Genomic DNA, 16,783 nt, shown 5'->3' on the forward strand with positions numbered 1-16,783 from the left:
TGGGGGGCCAAGAGAGATGGCTCAGAACCAAAGCCAATGACCCACATTTGATCCATGTCCACCTGGTGGAAGAGGAGAATTGATGCTTGCAAGTTGTCCTTTGACCTCTGTTCAGATACTGTGCACCCCTTATTAATAAATAAATTTATAGAAATTTGTAAGTATCCAGATCAAGCAATGCCATAGACAAAGAAAGCAGATTCATAATTGTCAGTGCCTGGTGGCAGGGAGAGGAGAAGTAGCTCTTGTTAGGAGCAAGATCCTTTCTCCAGGATAATGGAAAGTTGTGGAGGCAGAGAGGTGAAAACTAACTCAAATCTTTGATTATTTATTAAGTGACACTGAATTGTTAACAATAGAATAGCAAATAGGTAAATTTATGCAATGTAAATTATAGCTCAACTTAAAAAAATCAAGAATCAGGTGTGGTGGTACACACTTTTAATATCGGCACTCAGGAGGCTGAAACAAGAGGATCTTTGTGAGTTTGAAGCCAGACTGATTTACATAGCCAGTTCCAGGCCAGCCAGGGCTGTGTAGTAAGATCCTATATATATAAAAAATAAAAAACCAAAGCAGCCAGGCAATGGTGGCACATGCATTTAATTCCAGCACTCAGGAGGCAGAGACAGGTGGATCTCTGAGTTTGAGGCCAGCCTGGTCCAACACTCATAAACCAAGCATGGAAGCACACACCTGTAATCCCAGCACTGGGGAGGCAGAGGCGGAAATAATGGGACTTCCAGGTCATTCTGGACATACAATAACTTCAAGGCCATCCAAAACCACAGAGAAACCCTGTCTCGAAAAACCAAAAAAAAAAAAAAAAAAAAAAAAAACCAAAAACCAAACAAACAAAAAAACTTCAAGGCCAGCCTGGGCTGCCTGAGACTCTGCCTGGAAAGGAACTGCAGCGAAAGCAGAAAAAAAATAGCAGATTGGGCCTGAAAGATGGTTCCGTTGTTAAGAGAGCTTGCTGCACAGTCGTGAGCATCAGATTCCAGATCCCAGCTCTCATGTAACAAGCTGGTATTCCATAAATGCCCGTAACTCCAGCTTTGAGGGATCCAGGGCTCTTTCCTGATTTCTGCATGTGCACGTGTGTACACATGCATGCATACATGCGCGCGCGCACACATACACATACACACACATTAAAGACAGGGTCTCGCTCTGTAGCCCTGGCTGTCCTGGAACTTGCTATGTAGACCAGGCTGGCCTCAAACTCACAGAGATTCTCCTGCCTCTGCCTCGAGAGAAGGTGTGCCATATGAAATCTAGCCCAATAAAAAATGCATTTATTTATTGTGTATCTGGTGTTGGGGGCATGTGTTCTACTTCTTGGGCTCAGAAGACAGCTGTGGGAGTTGGTTTTCTCCTTCCACTACACTGATGTCTGAGTGAGCCCTTCCAGGATTCTATGAGTTCTCTGGCCCAGCCTTTGGTCTCTCAGTGCTGGGGATGTCACTTCCACCCCTCCCGCTCTTGAGACTCCCCGGGGACAGAGCTTAGGACCTCTAGAGTTTCCATTCTCACCCCAGAAGGGGGCGTCTGTCAGAAGCCTTTGCAGGTCAACTGGTACTGTAAAACTCAGTTAATGGCCATGAAAAGATAGGCCTCCCCAGGCATGGAGGTGGCGCACGTCTTTAATTCCAGCACTTGGGAGGCAGAAGCAGATGAATCTCTGAGTTCGAGGCCAGCCTGGTCTACAAACTGAGTTCTAGGACAGCCAGGGTTACACAGAGAAACTCTGTCTCGAAAAACCAAAATTCTGTAAAAAAGAAAGAAAAGATGGGCCTCATGGTGAAAACACATAGAATGTGGGTGTGCTAGGGGCTGGTGTGAACCTTTAAAAAGTTTGCATCTTACTTATTTCTCGTGTGTGTGTGTGTGTGTGTGCACAGTGTCTGTTTAGGGGTGCGTTTGCCACAGGGTGCATGTGACATCAGAAGACAATTTATATGTGTTGGTTCTTTCATTCTACTATGGGGAGGGGGGGTCCCAGGAATTGAACTCAGGTCTTCGGGATTGACTGCAATCACCTTTCCCCCTTCAGTAGACCTTTGTGACCATCACACTGTAGGAGAAAGGAGGCTGCTTCCTGCAAGAACGGCACACAGGCACATGAGACTCACGTGCACTCGACTCCTGGCAAGACTGCCCGGGTTTATGGCATAGTTAGGTACGAGTTTTGAACTGGTTGATGTTTCGTGGCCTCATGAAACTTCTGCATGGGTTTGCTTGGGTCTGACCGAGGCTGGGTGTTCATTAGACTCTCCGGACCTAGGCTGGGAAGGTTTGGAGTGTTGTTGGTGGGTGTCTGCGTTTGTGTCCTGGCTATGTATGTGTGCCCTGGCTTTGGTTGTGTGCTGGAGGATGGGGATGGGTATGCCCATGATCTGGATGCCTGTCATGTCACACCGGTTAGCTCCACATCTCTCGTGGCCGACGTGAGTGTACCAAGGTCCGCTGGTCCAGGCTTGAGGGGTAGAGGGTCGGACCCCAGGAGGCCGGGCAGGGGGCGGGGGCGCTCAGGGCCGGCCCCGGGGCGGGGCGAACCGCCCAGGGCTGGGGGCGGGGCGGTCCGGCAGCCTCACTTCGGCGAAGTTGGCGGCGCGGAGGCTGGCCCGGGACGCGCCCGGAGCCCTGGGAAAGAGGGAGGAGGGAGGAGGGAGGAGGAAGGAGGGAGGGTCGCGGCCGCCATGGGGCCGGGGGCCCGGGGCCGCCGCCGCCGTCGTCGCCTGATGGCCCTGCCACCACCACCACCGCCCATGCGGGCGCTGCCCCTGCTGCTGCTGCTAGCGGGGCCGGGGGCTGCAGGTGAGGGATCAGGGACATGGAGGGTGGGACTGGGGTTGCAGGGGCGGGGAAGCACAAAATCCCCTAAGTTTGGTACTTAGGGGACCTGTAAGCCCGGGACTAGAGCCAGGGCAGAGGTGCAGGAGCTGGGGTCTGTATGCCAGTCATGGGGCGCGCAGGGATTCGTTATAGGAAGGAAGGGTCCTTGAGGCCCAAGGAATCAAGATCCTTGAATGAACCAGGAGACGGAGCCTGGAGACTCGGATGTGGGAATCTGGGATTTGGGGGCTGGAATTTGGAGGCGAGGTGTATCAAAAGTTCCAGGCTCACCCCATCCTACTTCTGCTTGGGAAGGTTAGGGTGAAGGCTCAAGGACCCCCAAGGCCTAGGACCCCCTTGCACAAAAGGTTCTCCCCCATCCCGGGCGGGCCGGGAGTGGTGGTGGTTGGGGGGGCAAAGTGGGGGCGCGAAGTTCTCTGAGCTCTGAACTCGGAGAAAACTTCTCAGGCCGGAGAGCTGCAAGACCTGGCACTGGAGCGCGAGGAGCCGGAGCTGAAGCCCCAGCGGCGCCCGCGCCCCCTCCCCTGCGTGCCGCCCGCTCCCTCTTCTGGCCGCTAGGATCCCACAGCCTCAGTACCCCACCTCTCTGCCGGGAGAAGAAGGGGCGAGGCCCACGTGCTCCTCTCCGGCTTCTGAGCCCCCTCCCTATGGCCGGAGCCCCTCCCCAGCCGGCCCAGGGGCCCCCCGCCCCTCCTCCTCCAATCTTCACTCCCTTCCCCCGCTCGGGACAATGGCTGCGCCGTCTAGACACCCCCTCCCCCCGGCCGGCCTCGCGCTTTCTTCGCCAGACAAAGCAGGACCCATGGAGGGCCAGAGCGGGGATTGAGGGGGCGCCCCCATCCCCGCCCCGGGAGGCCTGATCAGCGGGGGAGGGGCATAAGCCGGTGGCCTGGGCCAGGGGTTCTAGGGAGCCCACGGTGAGACTCAGGGTTGGGCCCGGTGAGAGTTGCAGAGAGCGACCGGCGTCCCTAGCTTCGCCTCTGGGCTCATCTAGGCAGGACCGGGCAGGAGCCACCGCCCCCGCGGGGCCAGCGCAGACTCATGGCCTGTCACACAATGAGAGATGCAAATGTGCATGTGCTTAGGTTTAGCACACCCACTGATGCACACTTGGCACACACAAGACACACCTACGTGTTCACTGTTCATATGCCGATGTGCATTCATACAAGGTCAAATATGATCACACATGCATGGATCTACCAGGACTTGATGTGCATTCATAGTCAAGGTCATACTCATAGGTGCCAATGCATGTCCTGTACAGACACACCCTAGCCACAGCTGTATGAATAATGCTGCTCATATAGGTGGATGCACAGCACATGTAGTACTTGACTTTGCTGTTCACAGATAACCAGCGTGATAACATGCACATAGACTTTCACTATTAGCCACACAGTGGCCTAATACTCTCAAGTCTTCACAGACTGTCACACAAACTCACAAGCATGTGTGCACAACATACACACACAGCGCTCTTGCACAGTCGTGTCTCCCATCAAACACTTTCCAGTGTGATGTCACAAAAATGACTAGGTCCCTCATTCTTAGCTCATTCTCTTGTGTTTCTTTCAGTTGCTGTCTGTCCTATCCCCTTTCCCCCCCATTCTTTCTCCCTCCAAGGAACACACTTTGGCAGTGGCCCGCACCTGCCTGAGCACATAATTCTCCACTAACTCAGACCTGGCCACACCTCTCACCCATCTGGCAAGACTGACACACCCTGAGGGATGGGGACACTGGATAGGGCAGCACACGTCTCCCTTACACTACACACCCTGCTCATGTAGTACCCAAAACCATCTCTACTGCTGTCATCAGTTACTCCTGCGTGCACACTTTGCCTGCTCTTTCAAGAGCCAGCAGACTTGACTGACTGGGGTAGATACCCCAGCATTAAGGGAAGGTAAACCCAGAGGCCCACCGTTCCCCGCCTCCTCCATTCTTCCAGGACATGGGCTTGAAGATGTACCCCTTCTCTATTAAGCACATCTTAATTTGGGCAGCTTCCTGAGCCCCCACATCTGGCACAAGTCAACTCCTCCTTCCCACCCCTGCCTTGTGGTTCCCAGGGCTTGAGCTGGCAGGGACAGCTGCGGCCCCAACAGCTGGGGCTGGGGTGGGGGGCCGTGGGAACTGTAGATAGGGGGCCTCTCAGTACCCACAGAGACACCCTTCCAGCCCATGCAGCTGTTGCCTGGCAGACAGGAAAGGAGGGTCTGTCCTTTTGGTTTGGGGTTCTGGGTGTCTGTCTGACCTCTCCACCTTCTTTTGCCCTCACATAGCTCCCCCTTGCCTGGATGGAAGCCCATGTGCAAATGGAGGTCGGTGCACCCAGCAGCCCTCCCGGGAGGCTGCTTGCCTGTGAGTGTCTGGCCCAGTGCCATGAGTGGCCCTGCATGGGGAGGGGATCTGTCCTCTTCCTCTGCCTCTGCGTCTCCTGGGGATTGCTGGTATCACTTCCTCCATGTGTGTGGCTTGGGTAACCTCTTGTGTTTCCCTATTGGGAATCAGACAGAGTTAAGAGCGGAGGCTCTCTGAACTTCATCTGGCTGGGGTTCAAATCCCACATCATGTTGCTAAGTGGCTGAGACTTAAACCGGTGAAGTCACAGTATTCTGGAATGGAAAATTGATTCCCAGGGCCAATGACAGGGACTTGACAATGTTGAGGACTCCCATAGCCTCCCATTATCTCAGGATTCAGGAGGCACAAAGGCTGCCTATACTAGAGTCCTGTTGTACTGTTCTCTGGATTGTGTGACCTTAGGTTAGTCACTTCTCTTTCTGTACCTCCTGCATCTGTGAACTAGGAAGGCTTTCCCTGGTATATGACCATGAAGGAGCCCAAGAATTATTTCTTCAATAATACAAGGAAATGCAGAGGGTTGGGGGAAGAAGAGCAGGGGTTGGGAAAGAGCTAACTAGAGGCAGACAGAGCTCTGAGTTCTGGGACATCTGGAGCCAGTGCTGAGAACCCTCGGAGGGAGCCACTTTTGCATCTGTAATGCCTTTTCTTTCACGAGGTTGGCAGTGAAGATTTGAAAAGAACCTTAAACTGGGTGGTTTACACTTGTCTTTCCCAGCAGAAGCAGGAGGATTGCCTTTAGTTGGAGGTCAGCTTGCACTACAAATTGAGTTCCATGCCTGCCTATGCCACAGAGTGAGACTGTCTCAAGAACGTTTTGTTTTTGTGTTTAAAGGCAGGGGGCCCAGCGAGATAGCTCAAGTAGATAAAGGAGCTTGCTGCCAAACTTGGCAACCTGAGTTAAATTCTGGGGACCCACAAGGTGGAAGGGGAGAACCAACTTCTACAAGTTGTTCTCTGACCTACACACACACACACACACACACACACACACACACACACACACAATAATGTAATAAAACATTAAAAATACATTTAAAAATGAGAGAGACTTTCGAAGCTCTTTGAGGGCTGGAGGTGTTCACTGGTGAGTGCTTGCTTAGCCTGGGTTTTGTGTGTGTGTGTGTGTGTGTAGGGGGACAGGGTGGGACGGACCTCAAGGTTTGTGTCCTTATTGGGCTTGTTTTCATTTTAATAGTAATAGCAGTCCATCCAGCATCTATTAATTAGTTCATAAATGTGTTCATTTACTCAGTACCGTGTGGGCCAGCCAGTAGGTCAGCCTCAAGCTAGGTGGGACCTGGATGACTTCCGATATAGAAGAGCCCCCTTTGAAGTCAAACTGGCTGATGACCTCAAGTGGCTGGAGCCACATTTAGCTTCACCTGGGGCCTGCTGGCCGAGGAGCATCCTGAGGCTGGGGGTTTATGCTGGTGGAACTGGGAGGGCAGCTTGGAAGGAGTCACTTGGAAGGGAGGTTGAACCACCGGGGCCGGGCGCCTGCGCAGTGGATCTACACGCCTGGACTACTGCCGACAGGTGAATACGCCCGAGGCCGCCCCGCCCCTTGACAGGTGAATCACCGGCTCACGCGGCCTCCGGGAGCCCGGATCGCGCGGAGTGGAGCCCGCTAAGGCTCCAGAGTAGATCTCGTGGGGAGCCTCACCCTATGTCCCCCTCAGCCTTCAACCCTCTCCTTTAATTTCTCAACACCTCCTGTCTGCTTAGGGGTGACCCTCCAACTGTCACTTTCTTCCACCGATACCCCCTCAAATCCGTGTGCTCCCTTCCCCCCACCCCTCCCCACCCCAAACTTCAGAGCTCCCCCTCGCTCGGTCCTCCCCTGCCTTGCCGGTCGGTCAGTTTCCTCCTTGGAAGCCGCGCTCTCCGCCCCCGCCCCCCCTCCCCACGTCTCTCTCCCAAAGCTCAGGCCGCGGGGCGGGGCGCAGGGCCCGGGTTGGAACCGGCCCGACCGGTCGGTGGGGGCGCCGGGCGTAGAGCGTGGGAACCCGCCCGCGGCGCAGGGAGGGGGCCGCGCCCAGCCTGGCTGTGGTACCCGCAGTCCTCGGCGTCCTGCACGCAGCGCCCCCTCCTGGTGCGCCATCGTCACCGCTCTGCTGGTCTTTGGGGAAGGGGGTAGAGCATCTCCTCTCGGTTTCCAGAATTCTAACGCCTCCCCCACCCCTGCCGGGCTGAGCCTCTACTCATTTAGCTGGGAACGAAATTCCGGGACGCGGCGAGGGGAGGAGGTATTGTAAGGTGACGCTAAAAACTGAGTCACCTGCTTTGAGTTCTGCCCCGGGCCTTGGTTCCAATTGAGCTAGGGGATCCACGCAGGGAGTCGGAAGGGTAGGGTAGAGGAGAGGAGGGTCGAGGTAGGGGTGATGTAGGTTGTATCACTGCAGAACCAGAACCTTTCATCCACCCTCCTTAGTCCTCCTCACCCCTGTCCTTGGGAAGGCTGAAAGCTTAAAGTCTTCTTCAGTTCTTAGTTTCTTACACTCAGGATACCTTGGTGGGTTTGGGGACGGGGTTGCAGGCTGCAGGTGCTCCTTCCAGCATGAGGGCTGAGGTTGCCCGTGAGAAGCCCCGCCTGGTCCATGGAAGGACGGTTGTGTGCGCTTGAGAGAAAGGAGTTTAGGGTTTGTGGCTATCTTCTGTCTGTCCATGTGAGCGAGAGTTTTCCATATACGCGTGGGAGGCTGTGGTTTGGTGTCTGTTTGCCAGGCCAGTATGCCCAGCTGTATGTCTCTGTGTGGCTTCTGGGTCCTTCAGGGTGTGTCTTAGGAGTCTTAGGCTTTTCTTTTGTTGTTCCCACCACCTGGAATGCCCTTCCCCACATCACCCTTTGGCTCACCCTTTTACTTTCTTTAGTGTGTGAAAATGTAACACCCACTCATCCTGTCACCCTTAGGCTGCCTGTGAGTTCCCTGTGGTTGCTGTAACAGATTATCACCAACAGGGTGGTTTAAAACAACAGATATGTACTCTGGAAAAATCTTGGAGGCCGGAAGTTGGAAATTAAGGCGTTGCCAGGACTGGCTTTCCCTACAGACGTTCCATGGCTCTCCTTACTGTCTCTTCCAGCTTCTGGCTGGCTCAGGCAGTCCTTGGCTTATGACTGCCTCACCCTACTCTCTGCTTTGTCGGCACATGGCCTTTCTTCTCTCTATTCCAAGTCAGTTTCTATCTCAGTCTCTCCTTCTCTTCTCTTGCTGCCCTGACTTCTTTCTCTTGTGTCCTGGAGTGGAACCCAGGGCCCTGCACACGCCAGGCAAGAATTCTGCCATTGAGCCCCATTCCTAGACTTTCTCTTCTAAAGAGACTGTATGTCCAGGCGGGTGAAATGACTCAGTGGTTTAGAGTACATACTGCTTTTGCAGAGACCCCAAATTTGATTCCCAGCCCTCAGATGGTTATCCACCTGTCACTCCAGCACCAGGGGTTCTGATGATCTCTTCTGGTCTCTGAGGACACTGCACGCAAGTGCACACATATGTATACACATAATTAAAAAGAAATAAATAGGGGCTGGAAAAAATGGCTCTGCAGTTAAGAGCACTTATTATTCCATACGACCTGGGTTGTAGAACCCATATGATGGCTCACAACTATCCTGAGTGTCTGTGCCTTCTTCAGACCTCCATGGGCAGCAGGCATGCACATTGTATACATACATGCATACAGGAAGAACACTCATCCGTATGAAAGTAAAGTAAGCCAGTCTTTAAAAGAAAAAGACATCTGTCATTTGGAATGGCTTGGATAGTCCAGAGTGAATTCATCTTGAAATCCTTCATAACCATATTGGCTAAAATTCTTTGTCCTTCCTTCTTTTTTCTTATACTGGGGATTGAACTCAGGGCTTTGTGCATCCCAGACAAGTGTAGTATCACTGAGCTATATTCCCAACTCTCTTGTTATTTGTTTAAAAATAAATATATATTTATTTTGAGATAGGGTCTTGCTTTGTGGCTAAGGCTGGCTTTGAACTCCTGATCCACCTGCTTAAACCTCCCGAGTTCCAGGTTTATAAGTGTGAGCCAACTCCTTAAAAAAAATAAGGTGAAGTCACAACTTGTGGCACATGGACATGTTCTTCAGGGGAGTACCATGTCTTCACAAGCCCTGTGGCTTATACAAGCTGTTGCCCGCATGTTTTATGCTAATTTGTTGATTTATTTTCTTTGCCTGACCTGGTTGTGAGGACCAAGAGGGTAAGAATCACTTTTATTTTGTGTGCTTCTGTGTTGTAGTTTGTAGTAGGCGTTGATAATATTTGTTGTCAGATTAAATTGGTATGGCTGGGACTGGTGGCGCGCACCTTTAAACAAAGCGATCTAGAGGCAGAGGCAGAGACAAGTAAATTTCTGTGGGTTCCAGGCTAACCAGGAGTATGTAGTGAAGCCCTATCTTAAAAAAAGAAAAAAAAAAAGAAAGACTAAGTGGATGTTTGACAGTTTATTTGGCACATGTGTTTGATGATTGTTATCTGTTGGGGATTGCCACGCTTAATATTGTCCTCTCCACACATCTCTTCCCACAGGTGCCTGCCAGGCTGGGTGGGTGAGCGGTGCCAGCTGGAAGACCCTTGCCACTCAGGCCCCTGTGCTGGCCGTGGCGTCTGCCAGAGTTCAGTGGTGGCAGGCACTGCCCGATTCTCCTGTCGTTGTCCCCGTGGCTTCCGAGGTGAAGGGGTGGGCTTGGATGAGAGCCCGAGTTAGGCAAAGATGTGGTCAGTCCCAAGCTCACCCTCTCCTGGTTCTTCCAGGCCCAGACTGCTCCCTGCCAGACCCCTGCCTCAGCAGCCCTTGTGCTCATGGTGCCCGCTGCTCAGTGGGGTCAGATGGCCGCTTTGTCTGCTCCTGTCCACCTGGCTACCAGGGTCGAAGCTGTCGAAGTGATGTAGATGAGTGCCGAGCGGGTGGATCCTGCCGCCACGGTGGTACCTGCCTCAACACTCCTGGCTCCTTCCGCTGCCAATGTCCGCTTGGCTACACAGGGCTGCTGTGTGAGAACCCCACAGTGCCCTGTGCCCCTTCCCCATGTCGTAATGGTGGCACTTGTAGGCAGAGCAGTGATACCACTTATGACTGTGCTTGTCTTCCTGGTGAGTAAGTGGTACCCAGGGGAGGCAGCTGGGGACGGAAGGCTAGCCTGCTAGTGACCATCCTTACCTTATCCTCCCCTCTAGGCTTTGAGGGCCAGAATTGTGAGGTCAATGTGGATGACTGCCCTGGACATCGGTGTCTCAATGGGGGAACGTGTGTGGATGGTGTCAACACTTACAACTGCCAGTGCCCTCCTGAGTGGACAGGTGGGTACTCGGGCTGTAAGGAGGTGGGGCTGACATCGGGTGGGTACACTGGCAACCTAGACCAGTTCATCTTTGTGTCCTAGGCCAGTTCTGCACAGAGGATGTAGATGAATGTCAGTTGCAGCCCAATGCCTGCCACAACGGGGGCACCTGCTTCAATCTACTGGGTGGCCACAGCTGTGTCTGTGTCAATGGCTGGACGGGTGAGAGCTGCAGTCAAAATATTGATGACTGTGCTACGGCTGTGTGCTTCCACGGGGCCACCTGCCATGACCGTGTGGCCTCTTTCTACTGTGCCTGCCCTATGGGCAAGACAGGTGAGTGGTCATTTTCTTTGTAGGCAGCAGGATGCCAGCTAGGGTGTCAGAAAGGAAGGTGAAGATAGACTCTGATTTGAGCAATAGAAAGATTGTGATGGGCTGGGGTGTTCATTATCAGTAGAGCGTGTGCTTAGTGTGCACCAGGCCCTGGTTCAGTCCTTAACATGAAGGGAAGCAAAGATAAGGAAAAAAGGGAGGAGGGAGGGAGGGAGAGAAGGAGGGTATGCTGGATTTGGGAGGCAGGCTGAACCTCTGTCCTGTGAGGGACTGGTATACAGTCCAAGACAGATGCCACTGGACTTGGGGAACTACTGAGATGTCTGACTGGTAAAGAGGCAGCACCTCGGGCAGTTAGAAAGGGCAGAGTGTATTAAGGGGGGTACTGGGTAGCGGGGAATGGTGGCACACACCTTTAATTCCAGTGGCAGATCTCTGTGAGTTAGAGGCCAGCCTGGTCTACAGAGTGAGTTCCAGGACAGCTGAGGCTGTTACACAGAGAATCCCTGTCTTGATCTTCCCCCCAAAAGTTTATTTTATGTATTTGTGTTGTCTGCGTGTATGTCTGGTCCCACATGCGTGACTGGTATGCTCAGAGGCCAGAGGAATGAATCAGATCCCCTGGCACTGGAGTTACAGATGGTTCTGAACTGCCTCATGGGTGCTGTGAATCAAAATGAGTTCCTCTGGAAGAGCAGCTAGTGCTCTTAGCTGCTGAGCCATCTTTCCAGCCCTCGGTGACTTGTTTGTAAAACATTTCCAAGTGATTTTCAAATGATTTAGAAGAAACAGGTTAAAAGATAAGTAATAGTGAACCAAATGCTCTGTATGTGAAACATATTCTGTATATTTCAATTTTTTTCATAGTAAGTGGCTTAAGAAAGAGCAGATATGGGCTGGAGGGATGGCTCAGCCATTAAAGGCTAGGCTTACAACCAAAAATTTAAGAGTTTGATTCCCAGTACCTATGGCTGTCCAGACACAAAACTAAAATAAAATAAAGTAGATACTGAATACACTGCTGGTTATAATATAAACAAGAAACAGGAGGCATCCAGGTGTGGTGGTGCACATCTTTGATCCCAGCACTTGGGAGGCAGGTGAGAAACCCTGCAAAACAAACAAAACAAAACAACAACAAAAAGAGGAAGCAAGCGAGATGGGCCAGATTGATGCTCAGGGGGTTAAAGGTGCTTGCTGAGTAAGCCTGGCAATCTGAATTCCATCACTGGGACCCACATGGTAGAAGGAGAGCATCAGCAATCCAGGTTACCCTCTGACCTCTATATATGCATGATGACACGTGCAAACCCCCCAGAGAATTAATTAAAATTAGAATTAATTAAAAAAGTAATAATAAACAAAAAGCTAACAGCTGGGAGTGAAGCTCGGTGGCACCATTCGTGCTTTCTATGCCTAGAGTGCTGTGATTCCATCCTTAGAACCAACCTTCTTCCTCAAATGCTAGGCGTGTGGGAACTTTGAGCAGACCTGGGGACAAGCGCTCTCTCTCTCTCTCTCTCTCTCAAAGAATAAAAAGCAGATATATTCAATTCAGTCTTATTGGAAAGAGTACAAAGGGACCCAGTGATTACCGCCCCACTCAAGTCTCTGTTCAGGGACCCGAAGAGAGATTAAAGTTTAAATAGAGTGCCAGGGATATGCTCACCTAAGCTCTGCTAAGACCTGAGTCCCTAAGAGGTCATAGTTCATAGAGGAGAACCTGGTGCTGTCGTCTTGTTTAAATGTATGTGCTAGGAAGGGCTTCAGAAGTGGCTGCAGGGTTAGCAGTGGCTGCTCTTGCAAAGGACCCAGGTCCAATTCTAAGTACCCACACGGTGGCCACCATCTATAATTCTATATCAAGAGCATCCGATGTCCTTTTCTGACCTCCTAGAGTGCCGGATGCATGTTGCATGCTTGCAGGCAAAGCACTTATACACATAAAATAAATAATTATTTTTTAAAAAAATGGTTGTATTGCCGGGTGGTGGTGGCGCACGCCTTTAATCCCAGCACTCGGGAGGCAGAGGCAGGCCGATCTCTGTGAGTTTGAGGCCAGCCTGGTCTACAAGAGATAGTTCCAGGGCAGGAACCAAAAGCTATGGAGAAACCCTGTCTCAAAAACAAAACAAAAACAAAACAAAAAAAATGGTTGCATTGTGGTTGGGTACTCACCTCGATATGAGGCATTTATATTAACTTCTTCCCCAGAAGGCTCAGGGAGCATCTTGATCTTGGCTTACCTTTTCTCAGGCCTCCTGTGTCATCTGGACGATGCGTGTGTTAGCAACCCCTGCCACGAGGATGCTATCTGTGACACCAACCCTGTGAGTGGTCGGGCCATCTGCACCTGTCCACCTGGCTTCACTGGAGGGGCATGTGACCAGGACGTGGATGAGTGCTCCATTGGTGAGAGGGGCACCCTCTGGAAATGAGTCTGAAGACAGGGGAGAGTCTGAGCCGAGGTTGGCCATGTTCATCCTGCCTGTGCCTTTCTTCGGCAGGTGCCAACCCCTGTGAACATTTGGGTCGGTGTGTGAACACACAGGGCTCCTTCCTGTGTCAGTGTGGCCGTGGCTACACTGGACCTCGCTGTGAGACGGATGTCAACGAGTGTCTGTCTGGGCCCTGCCGCAACCAGGCCACATGTCTTGACCGAATTGGCCAGTTCACCTGCATCTGTATGGCAGGTGGGTGTTGGCTGTGGCTTGGGTGGGTCCAGAAGGCTGGGCATGGAAGCACTTGCCTGTAATTCCAGCACTTGTGAGGCAGAGGCAGCCTGGTCTACATGGTGAGTTCTAGGATTATGAATGACACCCTGTCTTGAATAAAATGAAATAAAATAAAACAACATAAGAAGGGGCTAGAGAGGTAGTTTAGTGGTTTAGAGTAGTTCCTTCTTTTCTAGAGGAGTGAGTTTGGTTCTCAGCACCCATATGGGGCAGTTTGCAATTGCCCGTTGCTCTAACTCCAGGGGATATACCACCCTCTTCTGGCCTCTGAGGATACCCATGCTCCCCCCCCACACACACATACACACACACACACACACACATAAAGCATTTCAAGTCAGCTATAACACTTTCAGTACATAGGGAATTGCAGATTAGCCAGGGCTACATAGTGAGACCGTGTCTGGAACTCACCAGGCTGACCTTGAACTCACGGAGATCCACCTGCCTCTGCTTTTCAAACATTGGATTGAAAGGTATGTGCCACTGTGCCTGGTAACAATATTTCTTTCAAAAATTGCATTCGTTTACATGTGTGTATGTGTGCTTGAACACACATGTGTCTGTACATATGGATGCATGCACTGATGAGTTCATGGCATGGTGTGAGTGTGGAGATTACAGGACAGCTGTCAGGAGTCAATTCTCCTTCCACCATGAGGGATCCAGTTGTCAGCCTTGGCAACAAGTGTCCTTATCTGTTGAGCTGTCTTACTGGCCCCAACCTAGGTTTAAAGTAAAACTTCCTGGCTGGAGAGAGGGAGCAAGTTCTGTGTCTTTAGGGTAAAACCCTGTGACTCTGGATAAGGTAGGAGCAGGACCAGAGCAGAATTTTGCCAGATGGTATTGGAGGGGGAGCTTCATCAACCTCGGTCCACATGAGACCACAGCCGGGTGAAGGTTCAGTTGTTTGAGACTAAATCTGAGTTTGTGCTCGTGGACGCCTGTAATCCTAGCGTTTGGGTATCCAAAGCAGGAAGATCATTAGTTGCAGGCTAGCTCAAAGTATGCAGAAGGAACCTGTCTCAACGAAACAACAACAAAATCAAAGCCCTGAAACTAAAGAGAAAAAGACCCCCGAGGGGAATTTCCCATGCCTCATCCCATCCGCTTTCAGGCTTCACAGGGACCTACTGCGAGGTGGACATAGATGAGTGTCAGAGCAGCCCATGTGTCAATGGTGGCGTCTGTAAGGATCGCGTCAATGGCTTCAGCTGTGCCTGCCCATCCGGTGAGGATCCTGGGGCAGGGAGCCTGGCCTGGCAGGCTATGACACATTGAAATTTAAAGTAATTAGTTAATTAGTTACTTTTTTTGTGTAGGTGGGTTCTGTTCTTCCACTATGTGGGTCTTGGGAATCGAACTCAGGTGGTTGGGCTTCACTGGCAAACCCTTTCTCCTCTGGGACGTCTCCCTGGCCTTGAGTACACTGAAATTAATTTAAAACAAAGCAAGGGGGGGTGTTTCCCACTCAAATAAGGCAGGGTGCCTGCTTTGATTATGAATGTCACCTTTCTTCACGCCTTACTCCCAGGATTCAGTGGGTCCACGTGCCAGCTGGACGTGGACGAATGTGCAAGCACTCCCTGCCGGAATGGCGCCAAGTGTGTGGACCAGCCCAATGGCTATGAGTGTCGCTGTGCAGAGGGTAAGGGTGGACCGTGAGACTGTGGCAAGAACCACAAGGTGGGCTGGTAGGCTGGTGGATGTCGAGGACCAATAACAGAATTAGGGACAGCCTCAGAGGAGGGTTTCAGCGAGGCCAGGGCAGGGCGAGTGACACCCGATGTATAGCTGATGATGCAGGTCAGCAGGGATCTGGACAGGATTCAGGGTGCAGCTGGCAGTGGGATTTAAAGGGGGATCTTCTGGTGGCAGCACTTGGAGCTGGGTGGAAGGGGAGGGAGAAGGAGCGCGGCCTGACAACCGAGCTAGAGTTGGGTTGAGACTGTAGCCATGGACAAGTGGGTACCCTCCTGTTCCTGCAGGCTTTGAGGGCACCCTGTGTGAGCGAAATGTGGACGACTGCTCTCCAGACCCCTGCCACCACGGGCGCTGTGTCGACGGCATCGCTAGCTTCTCATGTGCTTGTGCCCCAGGCTACACGGGCACACGCTGTGAGAGCCAGGTGGATGAGTGTCGCAGCCAGCCCTGCCGCTATGGTGGCAAATGCCTAGACTTGGTGGACAAGTACCTCTGCCGCTGTCCTCCGGGAACTACAGGTGGGGTTTGGGGCTGTGACGGGAATCGGACACGGGTGTGTGCGTGGGTGTTGGTGAGGAGTTTGGAAGTGGTGCTTGACAATAGTGGCAACTCCCTGCTCTATTCCCCTCCCTGCAGGTGTAAACTGCGAAGTCAACATTGATGATTGTGCCAGCAACCCCTGTACCTTTGGTGTCTGCCACGATGGCATCAACCGCTATGATTGCGTCTGTCAGCCAGGCTTCACAGGTGGGCAGATGGCTGCCATGGAGTGGGGAGGGCCTTGTAGCATGAGGATTAAGCTCCAGTGTCTTATGGGTGGGCTTCCCCCCACCTTTATTTTTTTTTTAAAAAATTACATTTTATTTGTTTGTGTATGTGTGAAATTCACAGGACGACTTGGTAGAGTGAGGTCTCTCCCACTGTATAGGTTTCAGGGATCCAACTCAGTCATGGTAGCAAGCATTTTTTCCTTGCGAACCATTTTGTCATCCCCCTTTTCCCTTTATTTGCACACACACAAGATTTCCTAGGGCCAGACGTGATGATGTACGCCTGTCACCACAATACTCGGGAGGCAAAGGTAGCCTTGGTGCAAGTTTGAGGCTAGCCTGAGCTTCATAGTGAGTACTAGGCCAGCCAGGGCTACATGGCAAAATCACATTTCACAGCCAAACAGCACAGAAAGTGCTGGAGAGCTGGCTCTGATGCTCTTGTAGAGAACTGGGGTTCAGTTCCCAGTGCCCACATGCTAGCTCATAACTGCTTGGTTTTGTTTTTTAAATATAAAATAAAATATAATAAAACAAAACAAAACCAACACATTGGAATGACAAAACAAAACCAGAAGGAGAAGACACAAGGATCAGATACCCGCTGGGTGGTGGTGGTGTATGCCCTTAAGCCCAGTACTTGAGAGGAAGAGGCAGGAGGATCTCTGTGAGTTCAAGGCCAGCCTGGTCTACAGAGCTAGTTCCAGGATA

At 51.8% G+C, this 16,783-nt stretch overlaps 1 protein-coding gene across 1 annotated transcript in view; it reads left to right on the plus strand.

The window, feature by feature from the left end:
- The first annotated feature begins 2,666 nt into the window (after positions 1–2,666).
- The window catches only part of Notch3 (notch receptor 3), a 44,814-nt gene continuing 30,697 nt past the window's right edge, over positions 2,667–16,783 (plus strand). Inside the window, exons 1-12 of the mRNA XM_075984282.1 lie at positions 2,667–2,820; positions 5,148–5,226; positions 9,776–9,918; positions 10,001–10,339; positions 10,424–10,546; positions 10,630–10,863; positions 13,120–13,275; positions 13,371–13,556; positions 14,716–14,829; positions 15,133–15,246; positions 15,587–15,820; positions 15,939–16,049. Coding sequence (XP_075840397.1) covers positions 2,703–2,820; positions 5,148–5,226; positions 9,776–9,918; positions 10,001–10,339; positions 10,424–10,546; positions 10,630–10,863; positions 13,120–13,275; positions 13,371–13,556; positions 14,716–14,829; positions 15,133–15,246; positions 15,587–15,820; positions 15,939–16,049 — 1,951 coding nt within the window. The 5' untranslated portion in view covers positions 2,667–2,702. The remainder of the gene's footprint in view (positions 2,821–5,147; positions 5,227–9,775; positions 9,919–10,000; positions 10,340–10,423; positions 10,547–10,629; positions 10,864–13,119; positions 13,276–13,370; positions 13,557–14,715; positions 14,830–15,132; positions 15,247–15,586; positions 15,821–15,938; positions 16,050–16,783) is intronic.

The sequence above is a fragment of the Microtus pennsylvanicus genome, chromosome 8, assembly GCF_037038515.1.
Source record: "Microtus pennsylvanicus isolate mMicPen1 chromosome 8, mMicPen1.hap1, whole genome shotgun sequence".
In the NCBI taxonomy this organism is placed as follows: domain Eukaryota; kingdom Metazoa; phylum Chordata; class Mammalia; order Rodentia; family Cricetidae; genus Microtus; species Microtus pennsylvanicus.